General features: G+C 39.7%; 1 protein-coding gene across 1 annotated transcript in view; it reads left to right on the top strand.

Moving 5' to 3' along the window:
* Positions 1–2,013: 2,013 nt before the first annotated feature.
* Positions 2,014–23,835, top strand: part of LOC115224266 (nuclear valosin-containing protein-like) — a 39,550-nt gene continuing 17,728 nt past the window's right edge. The window contains exons 1-9 of the mRNA XM_029795076.2: positions 2,014–2,169; positions 8,643–8,716; positions 10,847–10,896; positions 14,724–14,823; positions 17,311–17,395; positions 18,187–18,747; positions 20,583–20,673; positions 21,633–21,697; positions 22,944–23,078. Of these exons, the coding sequence (XP_029650936.2) occupies positions 2,062–2,169; positions 8,643–8,716; positions 10,847–10,896; positions 14,724–14,823; positions 17,311–17,395; positions 18,187–18,747; positions 20,583–20,673; positions 21,633–21,697; positions 22,944–23,078 (1,269 nt within the window). The 5' untranslated portion in view covers positions 2,014–2,061. The remainder of the gene's footprint in view (positions 2,170–8,642; positions 8,717–10,846; positions 10,897–14,723; positions 14,824–17,310; positions 17,396–18,186; positions 18,748–20,582; positions 20,674–21,632; positions 21,698–22,943; positions 23,079–23,835) is intronic.

Here is a 23,835-nt window from a genome sequence, read left to right on the forward strand (position 1 = left end):
CTACTGTTCATAATGGCCCTCAGCCATGCAGAGAGCCACGATCACAAGTTATGCAGATGATGCAAAAGTTACACAGGCAATACAGAACCCTGAAGACACTAAGCACCTGCAATGTGAGCTGGACGAAATATACAAGTGGGCTGAAAAGAATAGCATGCAGTTCAATGCTGAAAAGTTTCAAGCTTTATACTATCAGCATGCAAAACTGAATGCAACACCCAATGAATACACTGGACCCGGAGGGATTGCAATCCCAGAGGCACAATCAGTGCGTGACCTGGGTATTTACATGAATGATGATGCAACCTTTCATGTACATGTTGCTAAATTGGCAATGAAATGTAGGCGGCTGACCGGATGGATTCTTAGAACCTTTCGAACAAGAGACCAGGAAACCATGATGGTCCTCTGGAGGACACTTGTCCTAAGCCACTTTGACTATTGCTCTCAGCTATGGTCACCATCCAGTGTCAAGTTAATCACAGAACTTGAGGCGATCCAACGAAGCTACACGAAGAAGATAGCCTCTGTGCAGCATACAAGCTATTGGGAAAGACTCAAGAGATTGAGACTCTATTCCTTAGAGCGTAGGCGAGAAAGATATGCCATAATATACATCTGGAAGATCCTAGAAGGACTTGTCCCAAACTTTGGCATCAAGAGTTACACAAATGCCAGAACTGGGCACCACTGCATAGTGCCAAGGACTCCAAATTTGCCATCAAGATGTAGGACAAGATACTGTGAAAGCCTGGGCTTCTGAGGCCCACAGCTCTTCAATATCCTCCCGAAGAACCTAAGAGACCTGCATGGGGTGGATACAGATGTCTTTAAAATGAAACTGGATCTCTTCTTGTCAGGTGTCCCAGATGAACCAACTTCACGGCAGGAGGTGCAGATGAGGGCAGCTGCATCGAACTCTCTCATGCACCAGATGGCAATTGCTAAAAAGCATTCGTGAAGTAAAATCATGTAGCAACACCAAATGGCGGTGCCCCAGCATGGCCACAGCTTGTGAGCTGAAACTAAATAAATAGAAAATAAAAATAAATAAAATACATATATATATACATACACACACATATATATATATATGTGTGTGTGTGTACATACAAAGGCGCAGGAGAGGCTGTATGTTAAGTAGCATGCTTACCAACCACATGGTTCTGGGTTCAGTCCCATTGCATGGCTGGCACCTTGGGCAAGTGTCTTCTATTATAGCCTCGGGCCGTCCAAACCCTTGTAGACAGAAACTGAAAGAAGCCCGTCGTATATATGTATATATATATATGTGTCTCTCCTTACTAATGGTCAACCATTTTGTACAAAATGGTTGACCGTTAGTAAGGAGAGACACACAAATAAGAAAGAAGTAAGCAAAGGACCACTGATGCGGTCACAGGAGTGTGGCGGAAGAACTCTGGCCACAATAAGATTAAGATTAATGTAAAAAACGAATACCGCTGAAGCAAAGTAACACCAAATATATAGTGCGTGTGTTTTTATTGGCTAAAATGGCAAAATGACCATTCTTAAATACAATATATATATATATATATATAGAGAGAGAGAGAGAGAGAGAGAGAGAGAGAGAGAGAGACAGACAGACAGAGAGAGAGAGAGAGAGAGACGTGATAAGATTTTTGCTTCCCAACCAAATGGATTCAGATTCAATACTAATGCGTGGTACATGGGCAAATGTCTTCTACTATAGCACCGAGCCAACCAAAGCCTTGTAAGTGGATTTGGTAGATGGAAACTGAAAGAAACCCGTCGTTTATATATATAAATATGTGTCTACTATCGCTTGACAATAGATGTTGGCTTGTTTACGTTCCCGTAACTAAACGGTTCGGCAAAAGGCAGACCGATAGAATAAGTTCTAGGATTTAAAAAAAAGAAAAAAACATGTACTGCGGTGAATTTGTTTAAATTTGAAACTGCCTCCTTCGGATCGCCACTGAAGCACGTGTAAACCAGAAAGCTGGGATATTTTTAGCCTTTTTAAAGTAAACCGGAAGAGATCGTCACTGAAGGGAGATAACTTTCTACCCGATTGTGATGGTCAGTTGGAAGACTCGTTGCACGATGAGCTCCAAGAAGAAGTCCCTGTCCGGCAAGGAATCTCAGTACTTCATGGACCCTAAACTGATCCCCCGCGTCCGGCAGGTAATGTTACTTAAAACATAAGCTGTGAGATAGTTTTTTTTTTAATGTTTTATTTTCAGATCGTTTAAAAATCTTTTTTTTAGTCTGCTTCGTTTCTCACTAATGAGTTGCAATCTTGTTTATTTCTCTTTAAACCGAAGCTCTGACCTGAAACACAAACAATATTTCAGATACGAGCACGTGTTCAAACGCATGAGTCTCTGGTCTGTGCTGTTTGATTTTTCATTTCTTTTTTCCCACACACAAACTAAAAATAGATCTCCCGGCTTTAGTAGTTATTAGCGTGTTTATAATGGGTTTTATTCGCTTTATTTATTTGTGTCACTGTATATTGGTGTTGCCAGAATCGTTCAAAGCGTCGAGAAAAAAAATGCCTTGCAATTTTTAATTTACGACGGTTTACGTTTCGAGTTCAAATTTTGCTGAAGTCAGTGTTACTTTTCATCCTTCCTGGGATTGGTAAAAGAAGGTACAAGTCGAGTACTGGGGTAGATTAATGTTTCCATGAATGGAATTACTGTCGAAAACAGAAAAAAAAAAAAAAAAAAGCTTCGTCGTTGACATTCTAGCAAGGGATTCTTTACGTGGTTGTACGAATTGCTAGAAATATCAGCTGACTTATCCTTAAATCACGCCTTACCTTTTTATAAATGGAGATATTTTAAAACTGTAGTGGACAACGGTAATTAGACATGTGATTGCAGAAGAGACGGGGTGGGGATCGGACGCTTGTGATCCCGTGTCACCTCAATTAAGGCTGACCTGGGGGTTAAACATCATCGTCGTCGTTGGTTTGGACAGTTACATAAGAAATAATATAATTTGTTATGCTAGGGGAAGTCTAAAATTATCCACACCTTCGTTGGTTGCACTGCTTTCTCTGCTCTTGTGGTTACATAGCTAAGATCGCTCCAGTTTCCTTTCTTGGGTTACAGAGTAAATACGGGAGCTCCGCTGGCAGTGTGCACTAAGGGAGAACAGAGATCGGTGATCCTATCTCCCTGGTTTGAAGGCGTGTAGGGAGCTGAAATTCATTTTAGGCTTTCAGTACAATACGAGGAAGCAGAACACCTGTCAGCCTCCACTGACGTGAAAATGTTGACAATCTCAAGAGATGGTTCTAGTGAACCGACCAGTGACTTGATGATGAGGCATGTTCTTAGCAAATCAGTCATGGTTTTGCATACGAAGTCATCTGCGACAAGCTTCACTTTTGTAAAGTCTGTGCAAGATGGGTGCCAAGAGAGCTTATTGTGCAATCGTGTGTAGATCTGTCAATGCTTACTCAACTGGCACATCAATGAAGGCAAAGCTTTTTTGGAGCCAGAATCCAAAAGGCAGATTGTGGAGTAGAAACACCTGGAATCACCAGCAAAAAAAAAAAAAAAAATTCAAGACTCAACCTTCCATAGAAAAAAGAATGCTAACCATTTTGGGGGTTACAAAAGGGCCTCTACTGGAGCATTACCTGGAAAAAAAGGTCTAATGTTAGCAGTGTCAAGTATAGTGAAATGCTGGCCAGCAAAATGAAACTAGCGATTTGCACCAAATACTGAAGTCAAAGCAAGTGTTATTCTTGCACACTGTGAGGCCCGACATTCGAAGGGTACTTTTTACGTGCCACTGGCATGTGTGCCTATTGTGTGACACCGGCATCAGCTATGACTATGATTTCACTTGGTTTGATGGGTCTTCTATGTATATTTATACATATATATATGTGTGTGTGTATCTTTTACTTGTTTCAGTCACTGAACTGTGGAGCACTACCATGAAGGGTTTTAGTTGAACAAATCAACCCCAGAACTTATTTTCCTTTTTTTAAGCCTAGTACTTCTACTATCTGTCTTGTTTACCAAGTCGCTAAGTTACTGGGGTGTAAACAAACCAACACTGACTATAAGTGGAGGCGGGGGCAAATACAAAAAGAAACGCACACATATGTATATGCATTTTAACATTTCTATTTCTGATTTTCACCTGCACAAATTTTCTCATTACCAGTTTCTTCCGATGACATACTATTTGTTCTTTTTCCTTTGTTCTGACATTTTGTCATCTTTGTTCTACAGTGCATCTTTATATGTCCTATATTTCCACAACGACAGCACTCCGCATTTTTTAAATGGACATCTTTTCCTTGGGTGCATACCTCCACATGCAAAACATAGATTATTTCCTGATTTTTGTCATGTTTTTTAGAAAATACTTTATCTCTTTTCTGACTATTTCGCACTTGTTTTACTTGGTTTTGTTCCAGCTTTGCATGAATTCAGATTCTCTCCACAGTTAAAGATCAGCACTTCTTTACACAATTGTCCTCATCCATATACATCTCATGACCATACCAGCAGTCGTCTCTCTTGCGCACTACATCTGATTCCTCTTACGCCTAACTTCCCTCTCAAGATGCTTACACTGTCAAACATGCACACTGACGTTGCACATCTAGTGAAACATATTTTCTTCATTTCTTTCAAGCCTACACATGTCTGCAGCTGTCATAGCCCATGTTTCACAGCCATGCAGCATGGCTGTTTGCACACAGGCATCAGACAATTTGCCTTTTACTCTGAGGCTTACCAGCAGGGGTAGGAGCTCTCTGAACTTTGTCCAGTCTAATCTTATTCTCACAGCTACGCTCTCGGAACATCCACCTCCACTACTAACTTGGTCACCTAGATAATGGAAGCTATCTACTACCTCTAGCTTAACCCCTGGCACATGGGATGAGATGATGAAGCATAGTCTCCGAACTTCGAGCCTCACAGAGGCAATGACTAGTGACCGATACCTTTGGCGATGTGCTATGTTTGAGAGGACCCATCAAGCCAAGTGCAGCCATGCTGGTGGCAAGTAAAGATCTTTTGAATGTTGGGCCTCAGGGAGGCAAAGTGGTTGAGTTCCTCTTGAGTGTTGGGCCTGACAGAAGCAAAGTGGTTGAGTTCCGTTTGAGTGTTGGGCCTCATAAGGGCAAGGTGTCTGGGTTCCATTTGAGTGTTAGGCCTCACAGAGGCAATAAGCAAGACCTTGGCATTATGTTGTCCTTGAGAAGAAGACCCATCAAGCAGAGCAGAATCACAGTCATGGCAGATACCGGTTGTCATGCAAGTTGGTCACCCCTGCCAGTGGCATGTAAACGCACCCTGGTGTCACATAAATGGCACCTGTGTTGATGGCATATAAATGCACCCCAGTGTCACACAAATGGCACCCATGTCGGTGACCTGTAAAAGCACCCTTTACACTGTCGGAGCGGTTGTCATTAAGAAGGGCACCCAGCCATAGAAAACCATGTCAAATCAGACTGGAGTCTGGTGCAGCCTTCCAGTGTGCCAGCCCAGTCAAACCATCCAACCCATGCCAGCATGGATAACGGACATTAAATGATGATGATGATTATGTAGAGGTAGACCCAGGAAGACATGGGATGAGATGGTCAAGCATGACCTTCGTACATTGGGCCTCACAGAAGCATATCTCTGGAGATATGCTGTGACTGAAGACCCGACAAATGAAGTGAGTTTGTGACTCGCAGGACAACCTGCTGTGCTAACCTTGGATCATAGAGTGACCCGCTGTGCTTGAGGAGACCTATTGAGTCAAGTACATCAAAATAGAAATCAAATGGAAATTGTAGTTATGATACCTGTGCTGGTGGCACGTAAAGCATCCACTACACTCACGGAGTGGTTGGTGTTAGGAAGGGCATCCAGCCGTAGAAACATTGCCAGATCAGACTGGAGCCTGGCACAGCCTCCTGGCTTCCCAGACCCCGGTCGAACCGTCCAACCCATGCTAGCATGGAAAACGGACATTAAACGATGATGATGATATATTCTTTTTTCTTGTGGCCTTTTTTTAAGGTCATAGAAAAATCTGCCTCAGTAAGCTCTGTGCAGCCCCTACAAGCATGGACAAGTGGTTACTAAAACAATGGTGATGAGGATTAGAGAGACATCTTCTCAGACCTTACTGGTCTTGTGCTCCTCCACCCAGGGAAGCCTGACTCAAACAATTTTCTTCTTCTTTTGTCACCCATATTGTACCCAATTCTCAAGGTCCTGTACTAAACATTTTGTCCAGTTTGTCCGCTTCAGAAGCAACAAATATGGAGAGAGGTGATTGATACCAGTAACTAACTGGTACTTATTTTAATAACCTCTGTAAGAAAGCACTAGGCTGGGAAGCCAGGAGGCTGCACCAGGCTCCAGTCTGATCTGGCAGTGTTTCTACAGCTGGATGCCCTTCCTAACGCCAACCACTCCGTGAGTGTAGTAGATGCTTTACGTGCCACCAGCATAGGTATCATAACCACAATTTCCATTTGATTTTGATTTTTATTGGACAAAATGCTCTGCAGCATTTGTTTCAGTTCTGTATGTTGTCAGTTCACATAGTGTTGAGATCAAACTGGCTTTTCATCTTCCGAGGTTTATTCAAGGTCTTACATTCTGAGGTCAGACAGGTATGGCAAACTTGTTTCTTACTGGCTGATAAGATGGTGTTGTGTCGAAATATGCATGAAAGAAAACAGCGAGAAACCACTTTAAATTCTCCCACAACAAACATACAACTGTTTGTTGACCTGTTTGTAAAAACAATATAAAAGATGAAAGACTTAACGAGATTTAGTCTGGAGCAGTTTATGTGAAACGTCTTTGCAGAAAAAAAAAAAAAGGAAAATTTAAAATTTATAACGGTTGGAAACAGGTATGTTTGTGTGGTTAAGATGTTCATTTCCCAATCTTTTGATTTTGGGCCTCACTGTGTGGCACCCCTTAGGGCAAGTGTCTAATTGGTCCCTGGCTGATTAAAGCCCTGTGAAAGAATTTGGTTGGCATGTGAATGTGTGTGTGTACATATGAATATGCATATATATATATATATATATATGTGTGTATGTATATATATGTGTGTGTATGAACATGTATATGTGTGTTTTTATATGTCTGTGTGTATATGTATTTGTATGTGTGTGTTTGCAGTAATTCCTCGCCATATTGTGGTTCACCTATCACACCCTCAGTACATTGTGCATTTTTCTGGCTAATGCATGTGAATTTATATTGCACACTCCTCTGTATATATCTTGGGTTTCTGCGGCTGATAGGTATTTATATTTTTTTTTAGATTTCAATTATTTCTGTGGTGAAATAAGCATTTTCATGCCTAAAAATTCATAAATTGGTAAACAGAAATATAGTACAGTACTGCACTGTATAACACTTTAATTAAAATATATTAAAAGAAAATATGTAGTGTACCGTGGATGGGTAAACAAAGAATTGCACATACTGTATGGAAAATGAAGCTTGGGAGGCGAGTGTGGGGTGTTGTTTTGCATTTGTAAAATTGTGAATTTATTTTAAGCCCTACAATGTCAACCAAACGTTCTGCACCTTCTAAAAATAAACAGTACGATACTGTTTCTACTTTGCAGATTTTCACCTATTGGCAGGAGTGGTGGTGGAACCTAACACCCACGATAGTCGAGGAATTATTGTGTGTGTATGTGTGTGTGTGTATATATATGAATAAAATATAAATGAGCAACAGAGAGGTACAGGCAGACTATACCAAAAATGAGTTCAATTGGTAGTTTTACTTAACAAGCAATAGTAATTTTTCCTGTGTCCATTTTTCTGGATGCTATGCATTAATGGGTTATGGGTGTTGTTAAAATTAAAAAAAACAACAGAAGACGAAGACAGGTGGAAGAACAACAAGAAGGTGTATAAGTTTAATGCTTGGGAGAAAGGGCATAAAGGGTAGGCATGTATATGTAGTGCTCAACTATTTGCACGCTAACTTCTGTTGATTGGGCCAACTGGAACCCTCATTGTTGTAACCAACAGGGGTGCCAGCTCGAACATGATGTCCCATAGCTCAGCAGTTTCAGTGGTTTCAACATGTAAGAACTACTGGAAGAAAAATACCTTACTTAACAAAAGAAACATAACAAGGATTGGCAACAGGAAAGGCATCAGGCTGTAGAACAGGGCTTGGTTAAGAAACAGTAAGTACCAGTAGAGCATTGGGGTTGATGTGAACAACCTGCCCCTCCCAAAATTGGTGGCCTTGTGCCACATTTTGAACTTGAGATGTATGTGTTTGAAAGAGAGAATGTGCTTAATTAACTCTTGTAAACTTACCTTAGATCGTCATCATCATCATCGTTTAACGTCCGCTTTCCATGCTAGCATCGGTTGGACGATTTGACTGAGGTATGGCGAACCAGATGGCTGCACCAGACTCCAATCTTGATCTGGCAGAGTTTCTACAGCTGGATACCCTTCCTAATGCCAACCACTTGAAGAGTGTAGTGGGTACTTTTACGTGCCACCGGCAGAAGGGCCAGTCAGGTGGTACTGGCAATGGCCACAAAGACATCTTTTTTTTTTATGTTTTCAAGATAATGAAATTAAATAATTAAGTCATTGTATTTTACATTTTCTCATTATCTTCTCCAGTATTTAAACAATCACAGTTCCTTGAAAAGCTTCAGCATTGGTACAATGGCTCGAGAGTTGCAGACAATGTACGGGTAAGTTTGGTATATTTTTGTCTATTCCATATGGCGGTGTGGTTGAGAAATTTGCATTCCCAAAAACATGTTTGCTAGTTCAGTCCCACTATGTTGTACCCTGGGTAAATGTCTTCTAACATAGCCCCGTGTGTTGATTTTGTAGATGGAAACCAAAAGAAAACTAAGATATATATATATATATGTGTGTGTGTGTGTGTGTGCAGGCGTGGTTGTGTGGTAAGAAGCTTGCTTCCCAACCACATGGTTCAGGGTTCAGTCCTACTGCATGGCACTTTGGGCAAATGTCTTCTACTATAGCCTTGGGTCAGCCAAAGCCCTGTGAGTGGATTTGGTAGATGGAAACTGAAAGAAGCTCATTGTATATTTATATGTAATATATATATATATATATGTGTGTGTGTGTGTGTCTATATATATATTTATAAAAAAATATATATAAAAATACAAAATGGAACAAGAACGCAAAACATTCAAATAGACGACACGAAAAAAAATCGGACGGTTCATTCGAAGCCTCTAATATTCAGTCAAGAACCGGATCATCCTCGCAATTTCGGATGTATATATCGATGTGTGTGATTTTGTATCTATGTTTGTCCCACTATCACTGCTTAACAACTGGTGTTGGTGTGTTTACGTCCCCGTAAATTACCGGTTCAGAAAAAGAGACCAATAGAGTAAGTACTAGGCTTACAAAGAATAAGTTTTGGGGTTGATTTGTTTGACTAAAACCCGTCAAGACGGTGCTCCAGCATGGCCATGGCCACAGTCAAATGACCAAAACAAGTAAGAGAAGTATAAATATATATATATATATATAGAGAGAGAGAGAGAGAGAGATATATATAGATGGGTAGATAAATAGACTCTCTCATCGTTAGACAATGGATGAGGGTTTGACAATTTCTTACCAAACAACCACACAGATGATTTGTTTATAGTGATCAGATGTTTGTGTAGACATAGCTCACTCTCTCCATCGAATTAACATTACAGTGATCCCTCGTTTATCGCGGTAGATTGGTTCCGAGACCGGCCGCGATAACTGAATTTCCGCAAAGTAGGGACACCATATTTACAGTCTTCTACTATAGCCTCAGGCCGACCAAAGCCTTGTGTGTGGATTTGATAGATGGAAACTGAAAGAAACCTGTCATATATATGTATATGTGTCTGTTTGTCACCCCAACATCGCTTGACAACTGATGCTGGTGTGTTTACATCCCCGTAACTTAGCGGTTCGGCAAAAGAGACCGATAGAATAAGTACTAGGCTTACAAAGAATAAGTCCTGGGGTCAGTTTGCTTGACTAAAGGCAGTGCTCCAGCATGGCCACTGAAACAAGTAAAAGAGTATTGTTTAATGTCTGCTTTCCATGCTGGCATGGGTTGGATGGTTTGACAAGACGGCGAGCTGGCAGAAATGCGTAGCCGTATTTCGTCTGCCGCTACGTTCTGAGTTCAAATTCTGCCGAGGTTGACTTTGCCTTTCATCCTTTCAGGGTCGATTAAATAAGTACCAGTTATGCACTGGGGTTGATATAATTGACTTAATCTGTTTGTCTGTCCTTGTTTAGCCCCTTGTGGTTAGTAAAGAAATAGGTTTGACATGGAGCTGGCTAGCTGGGAGTTGTCCAGACTCCAATCTGTCTATTGTGGCATGGTTTCTATGGCTTGATGCCCTTCCTAATGTCAACCACTTAACAGAGTGTGCTGGGTAAGTTTTATATGCTACTGGCATGTACACACATACACACACGTGTGTGTGTGTGGTGAGGTGCACCCTTATTTTCACATCACATGAAGGTTGTAAACAAGCATCACTGTCAAACAAGCGATGTTGTTTATTTCCAGTACTTTGCATAAAAACATGTCTGATCAAGGGAAAATTTTATCTTAGCTGGAAACAGGGAGGGCATCTGGTTGTTGAAAATCTGCCTCAACAAAATCAATTTGACCCGTGTAAACTTGGAAGAGTGAACATTAAATGATGAGAATGTATTCTGGTTGAAGCTGAACAAGCAAACATCATCATTATTTGGAGAATATTGCTAGCTGGGGCAGAAACAGAAATAAATAAATCAACGGTGACTGTCTTTTCATCATTATTTCCTCTTCTTTTTTGTAGAGATTATGCCAGAAAGAAACGGATAGCTTTTTTGAAATCTGTAGAGAAAGGTAAGTTATCATCATCATCATCGTTTAACGTCCGTTCTCCATGCTAGCATGGGTTGGACAGTTCGACAGGGGATCTGGGAAGCCAGAAGGCTGCACCAGGCTCCGGTCTTATCTGGCAATGTTTCTACAGCTGGATGCCCTTCCTAACGCCAACCACTCTGTGAGTGTAGTGGGTGCTTTTTACGTGCCCATATAAAAACCTTTGTAAGGCCCAGACCATTATATTAGATATCTGCATCATATTGAGACCAGTGAATGTATTGTTTGTTTGTTTGTTGCTAAGTCTGGCTATAAGGGTGGGAAGTTCATTTCTCCACTAACTGCATAACTTCTGCTTTGATCCTACTACACAGCGCATCAGGCAAGTATTTTCTGTTATAGCCTTGGATGCCTTCAAGGGAATTTGATTTGCAAGAAGCCCATCATCATCGTTTAACGTCTGCTTTCCATGCTAGCATGGGTTGGACGAATGACTGAGGGCTGGCGAACCAGATGGCTGCACCAGGCTTCAATCTTGATCTGGCAGAGTTTCTACAGCTGGATGCCCTTCCTAACGCCAACCACTCCGAGAGTGTAGTGGGTGCTTTTACATGCCACCAGCACGGGGCCAGTCATATATACATGTATATACGTGTATATCTTTGCGTGCATGCATAAGTACACTTACTGGGTGGTATCAAAAATTTCCCAGACTAGTTCCGTAGCGCACCAACAGATGGCAGCACACAGTGACCTTCATGAGGCTGTGTGCCAAGTAATGTCATTGTTTAATTCGCAGGTTGTGAAATTTGTGTTTTTGTGATCACGTGTATGCTGTGGTCTATGATTTTGTCATGGAACAGGAAGTCGGAACAAAGATCCAAAGCGAAATTTTGCGTTAAACTTGGGAAGTCTGCTACAGACACATTGAGCATGCTTTGGCAAGCTTATGGCGATGAGGCAATGGGTCGTACGCGATGATTCAAGTGGCACTTCAAAAGCAGAAGAGCATCCTTGGAAGACAGTGAGCGTCAGCCCTGGAAATGTGGTATTGTGCATTGAGAATTTGTCCTCCAGGGCCACACTCTCTTTATTCTTTTACTTGTTTCAGTCATTTGACTGCGGCCATGCTGGAGCACCGCCTTTAGTCGAGCAAATCGACCCCGGGACTTATTCTTTGTAAGACCAGTACTTATTCTATCAGTCTCTTTTGCCGAACCGCTAAGTGACGGGAACATAAACACACCAGCATCGGTTGTCAAGCAATGCTAGGGGGACAAACACACACGCACATAATATATATACATATATACGACGGGCTTCTTTCAGTTTCCGTCTACCAAATCCACTCACAGGGCTTTGGTCGGCCCGAGGCTATAGCAGAAGACACTTGCCCAAGGTGCCACGCAGTGGGACTGAACCCGGAACCATGTGGTTGGTAAGCAAGCTACTTACCACACAGCCACTCCTGCGCCTATATCAACTGTCAATCAAGAAATGTTAATTTATGTCCTAAACACCAGCGTAACCCTTTAGCATTCAGATTATTGTGTCAAATGTAATGCTTATTTATTCACATCATTTTAAATTCATCATACATGATTTCGTAGGGTCAAGATTTCAATGATATGGTTCTTATTAGAATGACATTGTAGGTTAGATAAAAGGGGCCATGTCTACTTGGTTTAAACATGAAACAGGTGCAATATATGGGCATGGTAAAGCCAGTTTAAATGCTAAAGGGTTAACCTCTTAACATACACATTTTTTTTCAATTTCCATGTAAAAATATCATATTTTTTTATTATTTACTAGCAGTATCGCCCGGCGTTGCTCGGGTTTGTAAGGGAAATAACTATATAAGCATTTTTAGAGATGTAAAGTATAATAGCCATCTCAATATGGCTAATCACAAAGGGGGGTCTTACTGTAGCTTTTTACGTTCTGAGATTTAATAATAAATTTTTAGAGAGTTACTTCCCTTATATATGCCAAAAATGCATTAAAAATGGGAAAAATTGATGGTAAATTTTTTTAAAATCGTAGACTCATCGTAGACGCGTGCTAATACCCAGAAGGGCTTGATATGAATCACAACTATAAGATACCCGGTTTTGGTTAAACTGCACTGCAAAATGTGGGAGTAGTTAGGAATCTAAATCGTAGGAGACAGACAGTACACAACCTCACTTTTATATATAAAGCTTTTGAATCTGTATACAGTAATCCCTTGGCTATCATTGGTGTTAAATTCTAAAACCCCATGCGATAGGTGAAAATCCGCGAAGTAGAAACAATATTGTATTTTTTTTTTATTATTATTTTTATAATTTGTATAGATTTATTTTATTATAAATGCAAAACAACACCACGGCAGAATCGATGAAAGCTTAAATGATAAACCACGATACAGCGAACCCCTATCTTGCTCAGAACATTGACCTCCTGGAATCTGTTCAGAGACGTGCAACCAAACGCATACCCTCCATCAGACACCTACCATACTCTGAGCGCCTTGCTTCCCTGGGCATGGATTCACTGAAGCTCCGGCGTCTGGCGATGGACTTGGTAAACACCCACAAAGTTATCAACCACCTCACCAACAACAACACTGAACACCTTTTTGATCTCCATGTGTCCAACACACATGGACATGCCTACAAAGTCAGAAAACAACACAGCTCCCATGACTTTCGGAAACATTTTTTCACGCTCAGAGTTGCTGAAGCATGGAACAAACTGCCTGCGTCAGTTGTTGACTGCCATGACACTGCATCCTATAAGGCCCTCATGCTTTCCGAAATCCGCCAAAACTACACCTGATTGTCCCCCTTCTATACTCATACACATATGTGTATGTCATGACTCTTTTACTGTTCTTTTCCTGACGCTTGTACATTACCCTATGTACTATACATACACTTTAGATGAGTTGTAGTGCACCTGAGCACTGTACACAATGTTTTATTATTATTATTATTATTATTATTATTATTATTATTATTATTATTATTATAAGGAAAATTAAGTACCTAAATTATTTTGGATCAGTTATGATTTGTTATGAAATTAATGATAGAAAGCAGGAATAACATCGTGAACCATGTGTTTCAGGTTAGAAATAAGTGACAGATACTCAGAGTACAGGGAACATGTATTTTCATTCAAATATATATTTACTAGACATTGCTGAACGAAAATATACAGGATAATATATTAATAGGTTAATAGTACCCAGGTTATTTTACTAAATTCCTCATTATTTTCAAAATTAATTGAAGAAAAGGCAGTATATTTCAGCGGAAATATGATAACAAAAGGATAAATAAATAATAATAACATACTCTTTACTCTCTCTTTTACTCTTTTACTTGTTTCAGTCATTTGACTGCGGCCATGCTGCAGCACCGCCTTTAGTCGAGCAAATCGACCCCGGGACTTATTCTTTGTAAGCCCAGTACTTATTCTATCAGTCTCTTTTGCCGAACCGCTAAGTGACGGGGACGTAAACACACCAGCATCGGTTGTCAAGCAATGCCAGAGGGACAAACACAGACACACAAACACGCACATACATATATATATACAACAGGATTCTTTCAGTTTCCGTCTACCAAATCCACTCACAAGGCATTGGTCCGCTTGGGGCTATAGCAGAAGACACTTGCCCAAGATGCTACACAATGGGACTGAACCCGGAACCATGTGGTTGGTTAGCAAGCTACTTACCACACAGCCACTCCTGCGCCTTTTTTTTCAATTTGAGAGATTTGTCTGTTATTTCTAGCAAGTCTAGAGTCTGCTTCCAAAATGACCCAAAATAAATGTTGTCGTTGTTGTTGTTGTAGCTTACCAAATCATCTGTGATGATGATCACTCCTCTGACGAAGGGGACGACTATACAATGCAACTGGAGAAGAAACATCTTTTAAATAAATCAAATTACAAGTAAGCAACTTTTCTTTCATTAGATATTTTATTATACGACAAGAAGGTAATATTTCGAATGCAGCACAGTGCTTAATCTGATGGAGATTATTGTCAGTAGGCAGTTTAGCTTAATGGTAGAGTACTCAGCCGGTATCCGAGGGTTGTGGGTTCGAGTCCCATGACTGTCTGTTAACAACATTTTTCCATCTTATAAGGATAATAATAACCAATCCTTCTACTGTTTTCATGGCTGTACTGCATTCGAAATATTAATTTTTTGTCTGTAGAATACAAAAAACTTTCATCGCTTCTAAAAACAAAAAAAAGTTGGTTTGTGTATGTTATTTTGTTATTTGTCTTATTTTTACTTAGCATTTGTGCAAAATAGTTGTCCTGGGGGCAATAATATCAACTAACTCCCTTTCTTGCAAAATGACTGGCCTTGGTGCCTAAACACGAAACCATTATTTTCATTAAGGTGGCGAGCTGGCAGAATAAGTACTAGCCCCTAATTCCCGGCCGTGTACCTATGGCAGAAAAGATTATTCAGGTGTAATCATTAGCATGCGGACATCATGCTCAGCAGAATCTTGTTTGTCTTTATGTTCTGCATTCAAATTCCTTCCTCTGAGGTCAACTTTGCCTTCTATCCTTTCAGGGTCATTAAAATAAGTACCAGTGGTGCACTGGGGTCGATGTAATTGACTTCCCCACCCTGTCAAAATTGCTACCCTTGTGAAAGAATTCCTCTCCTCCCAAAAGGATGAAAGGCAAAGTCAACCTCAGAGGAATTTGAATTTGGAATATAAAGCTAGACAAAATACTGTTAGGCACATTGTCCAACTGATAACCTGTGCGGACAATGTGCCAAATGGAATTTCATCGCCGAGGTCAACTTTGCCTTTCATCCTTTTGGGGGGTCGATAAATTAAGCACCAGTTGAGTACTGGTGGTTGATGTCATCACCGAATTTCAGTCCTTAAGCCTTTAACAGAAAGGATTATTATTATTATTATTAAGGCAGTGAGCTGGCAGAAACATTAGCATGACTGGCAAAATGCTTAGCAGTATTTCATCTGTCTTTACATTCTGAGGTTGACTTTACCTTTCATCCTTTCGGGGTCAATTAAATAAGTACTAATGAAACACTGGGGTCGATGTGATCAACTATCCTCCTCCCTCAAAATTTCAGGGCTTGTGCCTGCCTATAGTAGAAAGGACTACTATTATTAAGGCAGCGAGCTGGCAGAGTCGTTAGCATGTTGGGCAAAATGCTTAACAGCATTTTGCCCATCACTACGTCCCGAGTTCCAATTCCACCAAGGTCGACTTCGCCTTTCATCCTTTCTGGGTCGATAAATCAATTACCAGTTGAGTACTGAAGTCGATATAATCGACTATCCCTCTCCCCACAAAATCCAGGCCTTGTGTCTTTAGTAGAAAGGATTATTATTATTAGGGCAGCAAGCAGGCGAAATCATTAGCATTTCAGACAAAATGCTCAATAGCATTTCTTTCAACTTCTTACATTCTCAGTTCAAATCCTGCTGACATCAACTTTGCTCTCCAGGGTCACAATGAAATAAAGTACCACTTAAGCACTGGGATTGATGTAATCGACTTACCCCTCCCCTCAAATTTGTTGGCCTTGTGCCAAAATTATGATTATTATGGTGAGCTGGCAGAATTGTTAGCAAGCTGGGGAAAATGCTTAGTGGTATTTCATCAGTCTTTACGTTCTGAGTTCAAATTCTGCTGAGGTTGACTCTGCCTTTCATCCTTTCATTATTGATAAAATGAGTACCAGTGAAGCACTGGGGTCAATGTAATCAACTCATCCCCTCCCCAACAATTTCAGACCTTGTGTCTATAGTAGAAAGGATTATTATTATTATTAATTATTATTATTATAATTATTATTATTATTATTATTATTATTATTATTATTAATTATTGTTATTATTATTATTAATTATTGTTATTATTATTATTATTATTATTAATTATTATTATTATTATTATTATTATTATTAATTATTGTTATTATTATTATTAATTATTGTTATTATTATTATTATTATTATTAATTATTATTATTTATTATTATTATTATTATTATTAATTATTGTTATTATTATTATTAATTATTGTTATTATTATTATTATTATTATTAATTATTATTATTATTATTATTAATTATTATTATTAATTATTGTTATTATTATTATTAATTATTGTTATTATTATTATTATTAATTATTATTATATTATTATTATTATTATTATTAATTATTGTTATTATTATTATTAATTATTGTTATTATTATTATTATTATTATTAATTATTATTATTATTATTATTATTAATTATTATTATTATTATTATTATTATTATTATTAATTATTGTTATTATTATTATTAATTATTGTTATTATTATTATTATTATTAATTATTATTATTATTATTATTATTATTATTATCATTATGTACATCTTCTCTCAGGTACGCAGACGATTGTATTGACATAGAGAGTGACACGACAGATAAGAGTTTCTCTTCTGATAACACAGATTACGTCTCCTTTAAGGTGAGCTATGGAATCATTTGATCATTAAATAAATAAATAATTAAAGCATGACACATGACCGTAGATTACTCGGGGACGCTGTCTGCATGTGAAACAGTAGTTGAGTTGTTGACATATTTATTATAGTATCAGAAATCTAGTTGAAAAATAGCCATGTGATTAAAATGTCTGCTCCCCAACCACATCGTTTCAGGTTCAATCTCACTGCATGGCACCTTGGGCAAGTGTCTTCTGCAGCCTCAGGCTGACCAAAGCCTTGTGAGTGAATTTGGTAGATGGAAAACTGAAAGAAACTGTGTGTGTGTGTGTATATATGTGTGTCATCACCATCATCATCATCATTTAACATCTGCCTTCCATGGTGGCATGGGTTGGATAGTTAGCCAGGAGCTGGCCAGGTAGGGGCCTGCACCATGCTTCTGTGTCTGTTTTGGCAGGGTTTTTATGGCTGGATGCCCTTCCTAACACCAACCACTTTGCCTGTCATCCTTTTGAGATTGATAAAATAAATACCAACTGAACACTGGGGGTTAATTTAATCAATTTACGTCCTCCCCTGAAATTGCTGGCTCTGTGCCAAAATTTGAAAATTTGAAATCATTAACTGAAATAGTATTTGAGACATAAAATTATCATGAAATTTTGGTGGAAGGTTTTAAATTAGATCATTTTAAATGGGGAAGTTTGCGTCCTACAACCAGGACTTGTTTCAAGTAAATTAATGTCTAAAAAGGTTAATTGTGATGATTTCTTTATTATTTTTACCCCCTTTTTTTTTTTTATCCTTTCAGGACACAAATATGATGAATAATTTTATGACCAAAGCGTATCAAGGACATTCTAAGAAACATGTCAGAGATGACAAGAATGCATCATTTATGGACGTCTCCCCTCGTCCGAAAACAACTGCTCTGCCACAGACCACTCCACTGCTCAAATCATCTCAGCCTTCACCCTCATCGTCATCAATGTCAGCATCTTATTTACAGTTACAGAATGGGATTCCATCTAGCCTTACTGTGAATTCACCGCTGGGTTTGCACCAGCGCACTCCACAACAGCAGCAAATCTCACCCGTCTTGCCGCCGCCGCCGCCTTCGTCTTCATCGTTTGTAGGGAGCAGTACACCCTTGGTGACGACCACTCCCAGAACTACGTTGCACTCGATGCCAAAGTCTTTCAAGAACCACCATTCATACTCCGCTGAGTCATTTCATCATATGAAGGGTCAGAAGTCACTGTCGGCCATCTCCAACAGCGGTCGGATCCCGCACGCTAAATCGGTAGAGCGGAAAAAGAAGATTTTAGTGAGAACTCCTGAAGAACGTGGTTCCGTTGAGAAAACCCCAGTGGTGAGTGTTTTTGTGTATGTTTGTGCGTGTGTGGGACACAGACATACAGCAGATTCAGTAGCTCAAGTAGTAGTAGTGGTGGTGGTGGTGGTGGTGGTGGTAGTAGTAGTAGTAGTAGTAGTAAAACAAAAGTTCCCTTATCGAGTCATGCTGACTCATAAGGGCCAGTTTCCATGGCATTGATATTCTCCACCTGGACGGAACACTGGTCAGTCACAGGATTACTCATTTTTGCCAGCTGAGAGGATTTGAGCAACATGCAATGAACACAATGCACTGGCCGGTCCAGGACGAAATCTTATGACCAGGTGTCCAACACCTTAACCACTAAGCTGGCATCGTTTCTGCCAGCTTAGTGGTTAATTTAGCCCCAGGAGACATCATCTCCTGCTGGCTGTACAACACCATCTGTGTCCTTATATTTTCAAACAAGGGAATCTAGCACCCCCAATCCCTTGTTCGAAAAAATATAAGGACACAGATCATGTCGTATAGCCAGCTGGGGACGATGTCTCCTGTGGCTAAATTACAGCTACATTCGTCCCAGTTATGTTGGCAAACAGTCTTCATCTTCGTTGTTGTCGGGCTAACAAACATTTTTCGACTGCAGATTTTACTGCCTGAATTATTCTGCCACATTACTGGAATATTGTGGACTCTCCTTTTGCAAACGATGGGTGAGGGTTCTGCAATTTCTCGCTAAACGACCTACCCAGGTGATTCGTTTATAATAATCAAACGTTTGTGCTGTATATCAGCTGGCTCTTTCCATCAAATTAACACTACCTGTGCCGGTGAAAGGTGTGTCACGTGTCAGATGTTGAAATAGTCGCAGAGCAACATGACATGAAATGTTTTACTCATGAACACAACTCACTACCTGGGTCTGGGAATTGAACTCATGATCAATCTCATGATCATGGATGTAACACCCTTACCACTAGACTATATGCTCTGAAATATATTTATACACTATATATATATATATAATATTAATTAGAGACAAAACCACTATTATACAAATCAAACAAAGAAAGAACTTCATAGTTCAAAATTGCATAGAAGGTCTTGAAAACCACCTGATGAATGTCCATTGAAGTGACAAGAAACGATCGTAGTGGATATCTTAATTAATCTTAATTATATTTAATTTATATAAAATTTTTTATGTATTGGGTTAAGTCTTTCTTTGTTTGATTTACATAATAGTGGTTTTGTCTCTAATTATATTATATTATATTTTACTATAAAATTGGATTCAATCATAAATCTGATTTTTCCCTGTAAATTTGGATTTATTCCCTAATATTTATTATTATATATATATATATATATATATATATATATATATATAGGAGAATATTGTAGTACACTTGAAAATATAAAGTGTCTTGAATGGCACAACAATGTAGAGTGGACTATAATAACTGTTATAATTTAATTAGTCTTATATAATATATATATATATAATTTAAAATTGAATAAGGGTAAAAATTGATATTAATCAATTAAAACCAGTGGCCTAGCATATTAAAGAAATCCGAAGATTAAAATATTTTATACATACAAAATTTAAAGGACTGACCACTAAAAGTGGACGGTCAATATGCTAGATATAGACTACACTTTGGTTTTTTGCTGAGTTTTTTTCTTGAGAATACATTCTTCGTAGAAAATAGCGATTTTGGCGTCTATATCTAGCATATCGACTGTCCACTTTTAGTGGTCATTCCTTTAAATTTTGTGTATATATATATATATATATATATATATATATATGTGTGTATGTGTTTTTCTCCATGAAAATTATACATACATATTTTTCAATCCCAAAGGATGTCAGTGCTACAACCTCACGGCCGAAACGAATACGAAGTAGTGAATCAAAATATAATGAACCTGAACAAAAACCAACCAAAAGTGATGGTAAGAAATTTTGTGTTTGTGTGTGTAGAGGCGTGGCTGTGTGGTGAAGAAGTTTGCTTACTGACCAAGTGGTTTTGGGTTCAGTCTGACTGCATGGTGCCTTAGGCAAGTGTCTTCCTCTATAGCCCCAGGTCAACCAAAGCTTTGTGAGTGGATTTGATAAAAGGAAACTGAAAGAAGCTGATCATACTTATATATGTATATAGGAATTACAACCGTGTTTCGTGATCTGCTACCACAACAGCTCCTTTATAGGATCCAGTTAGCTCAAGACATCATCAGGAGGAACCACCTCCGGTTTCGGCCCCTACTCCTCTACCATTTTGACGTGGCGGGGCACCCCTTTCGGAGGTGTCTTCAGCTCTGGTGTTGGGTGCATGTCTTCTTTCTTCTGTTCCCTGGCCTCTTCGATGTATCGTCAGCGAGTGTCAGCCGGTGACTGACTGTCTTGTCGTGTGTGTTGTTTTGACATGACATGTCTGGTCATGGGGAAATACTACCTTACTTGGGAACAGGTGAGAGTTGGTGACAGGAAGAGCATCCAACCATAGAAAATCTGCATTGACAAATTCTGACCAACCCATGCAAGCATGGAAATGTGGATGTTAAAACAACAGTGATGAAGACATCTATATGTTTGTGTCTGTACACACACATTAGCCCTCTGTCAGCTATGAGACAAGCATTCCAGTTCATCCAATCAACAGAACAGCCTGCTCGTTAAATTAACGTGCAAGTGGCTGAGCACTCCACAGACACGTGTACCCTTAACGTAGTTCTCAGGGAGATTCAGCATGACACAGAATGTGACAAGACTGGCCCCTTTGTAATTACGGGTGAAATAAAGTGTCTTGCTCAAGGACCCAATGCACTGCTGGGGAATCAGATTCACATCCTTATAATAATGAACCGAAAACCTAAATCAAACAAAAATGTATTTTTTCTAAATTCTCTTCCAGATTATGGTTTCGAATATTCTACAGTGACATTTGCTGATGTTGGTGGCAATGAGAAATGTCTAATGGTAAGTGCAGACCTCTCTGTATTATATTTTATTTCATTTTCACTATTGCCGTTTTCTGCCATTGGACTGTTGGAGGACAGACTATATATTCACACACACATACACATATATATAAATCAAATTAAATATATTATCATCATCATCATCATCGTTTAATGTCCGTTTTCCGCGCTAGCACGGGTTGGACGGTTCGACTGGGGTCTGGGAAGCCAGAAGGCTGCGCCAGGCTCCAGTCTGATCTGGCAGTGTTTCTACAGCTGGATGCCCTTCCTAACACCAACCCCTCCGCGAGTGTAGTGGGTGCTTATATATCAAAATCAAATTCAATGACTGGCATCCGTGCTAGCGGGGTGCAAAGAGCACCCTTCGAGGGTGATCATTGATAGAGCGGCTAACCGGCTTCCGTGCCAGTGACACATAAAAAGGTACCATTCGAGTGTGATTGTTACCAGCATCGCCTTACCGGCACTTGTGCCCGTGCTAGTAGGGTGCCAAGAGTACCATCCGAGTGTGATCATCGCCAGAGCAGCCAACTGGCTCCGTGCCGGTAGCACGTAAAAGGGCACCATTTGAGCATGATCGTTACCAACGTCGCCTTACTGGCACCTGTGCCGGTGGCATGTGTAAAAGGATTGCCAGTATCGCCTGACTGGCCCCATGCCTGTGGCACGTAAAAAGCACCCACTACACTCTCGGAGTGGTTGGTGTTAGGAAGGGCATCCAGCTGTAGAAACACTGCCAGATCAAGATTGGGGTCTGGTTCGCCAACCCTCAGTCAAAATCGTCCAACCCATGCTAGCATGGAAAGCGGACGTCAAACGATGATGATGATGATGATGATATATATATGTTGTATTTGTTATATTGCCCCCAGTACCTTGTCTGGTGCAGACATGTCTTCATGGGTGAAAACTTTACATCCCACCCATGATGTTCAAGTTGTGCTGACTGTTAAGCATTGCTACCAGATCTGGTAGTGCTTGCTGCCAAGAATTGCTACCAGAACATCTGTTAATGCTATCTGTGATATTATTTCCATCTTATCCAGTGAGATATCCTCATCTCTCATACACAGCTTTATATTGCTGAATCTGGTGGTTGGAAGATAATGTAGTTGCAATCTTAGCTCTTGTGGTTCTTGGAAATATCGTCTTGGTCAGCCTGAATTCTTTAAAGAAAATTCCCTTCCACAAACCCTCTAAAACTCCAAAGTTTATTATTCATTTTATCTGTTTATTTATTTCAGGAAATCTGCACGATTCTTTCTCATATGAAACATCCTGAAATTTACCGTCAACTTGGTATCACCCCACCCAGGGGCATTCTTTTACATGGACCACCTGGTTGTGGTAAAACACTCTTGGCAAATGCCATTGCAGGGGTAAGTCAGAAATAAATGGTTTTAATAAATGAAGGCGGCAAGCTGGCAGAAACGTTAGCACGCCGGGCGTAATACTTTCCATATATAGACGATGTTGGGGATGGTATTGGTCATTAAACTGTGGCCATACTGGAGCACTTTCGGGGATTTTCAGTTGACCACCCTCAAGGCGGCGAGCTGGCAGAAACGTTAGCAGGCCAGGCGTAATACTTAGCGGTATTTTGTCTGCCGCTATGTTCTTAGTTCAAATTCCGCCAAGGTTGACTTTGCCATTCATCCTTTCAGGATCGATTAAATAAGTACCAGTTATGCACTGGGGTCGATATAAATGACTTTATCCGTTTGTGTGTCCTTGTTTGTCCCCTCTGTGTGTAGCCCTTTGTGGGCAATAAAGAAATAAGAAATAAATGTTTTTAAGGTGAGTACCTGGTTAGGGGTTTAAAGCTAGAAGGAAAGGGCTGTACACTTTACCTTTACTGGTCCTTTTAGACTAGAAAGATTAATAATAAGGTTTTTGTTTAGTCAAAAATGTGAAAAGGATTTCTAGCAAGTTACCTTTTGGGGCAGAATGATTTGACATAATGATTCATGAGGTGGTTGGGGTGGAGACAGTATAATTGATGAGAGAAGGTGTATTAGGTGAGCCCGGTTAGGGGGCATCTGTGGAGGTGGTGTGCAAATGAAAAAAATGTGCCATTGTAGTAGATGTAGAATAAGCAGGTGGGTTAGGAGGTGTCAGTCCCATGTAAAAAAAAAA

This window comes from Octopus sinensis, linkage group LG25 (assembly GCF_006345805.1).
Source record: "Octopus sinensis linkage group LG25, ASM634580v1, whole genome shotgun sequence".
Taxonomy (NCBI): Eukaryota; Metazoa; Mollusca; class Cephalopoda; order Octopoda; family Octopodidae; genus Octopus; species Octopus sinensis.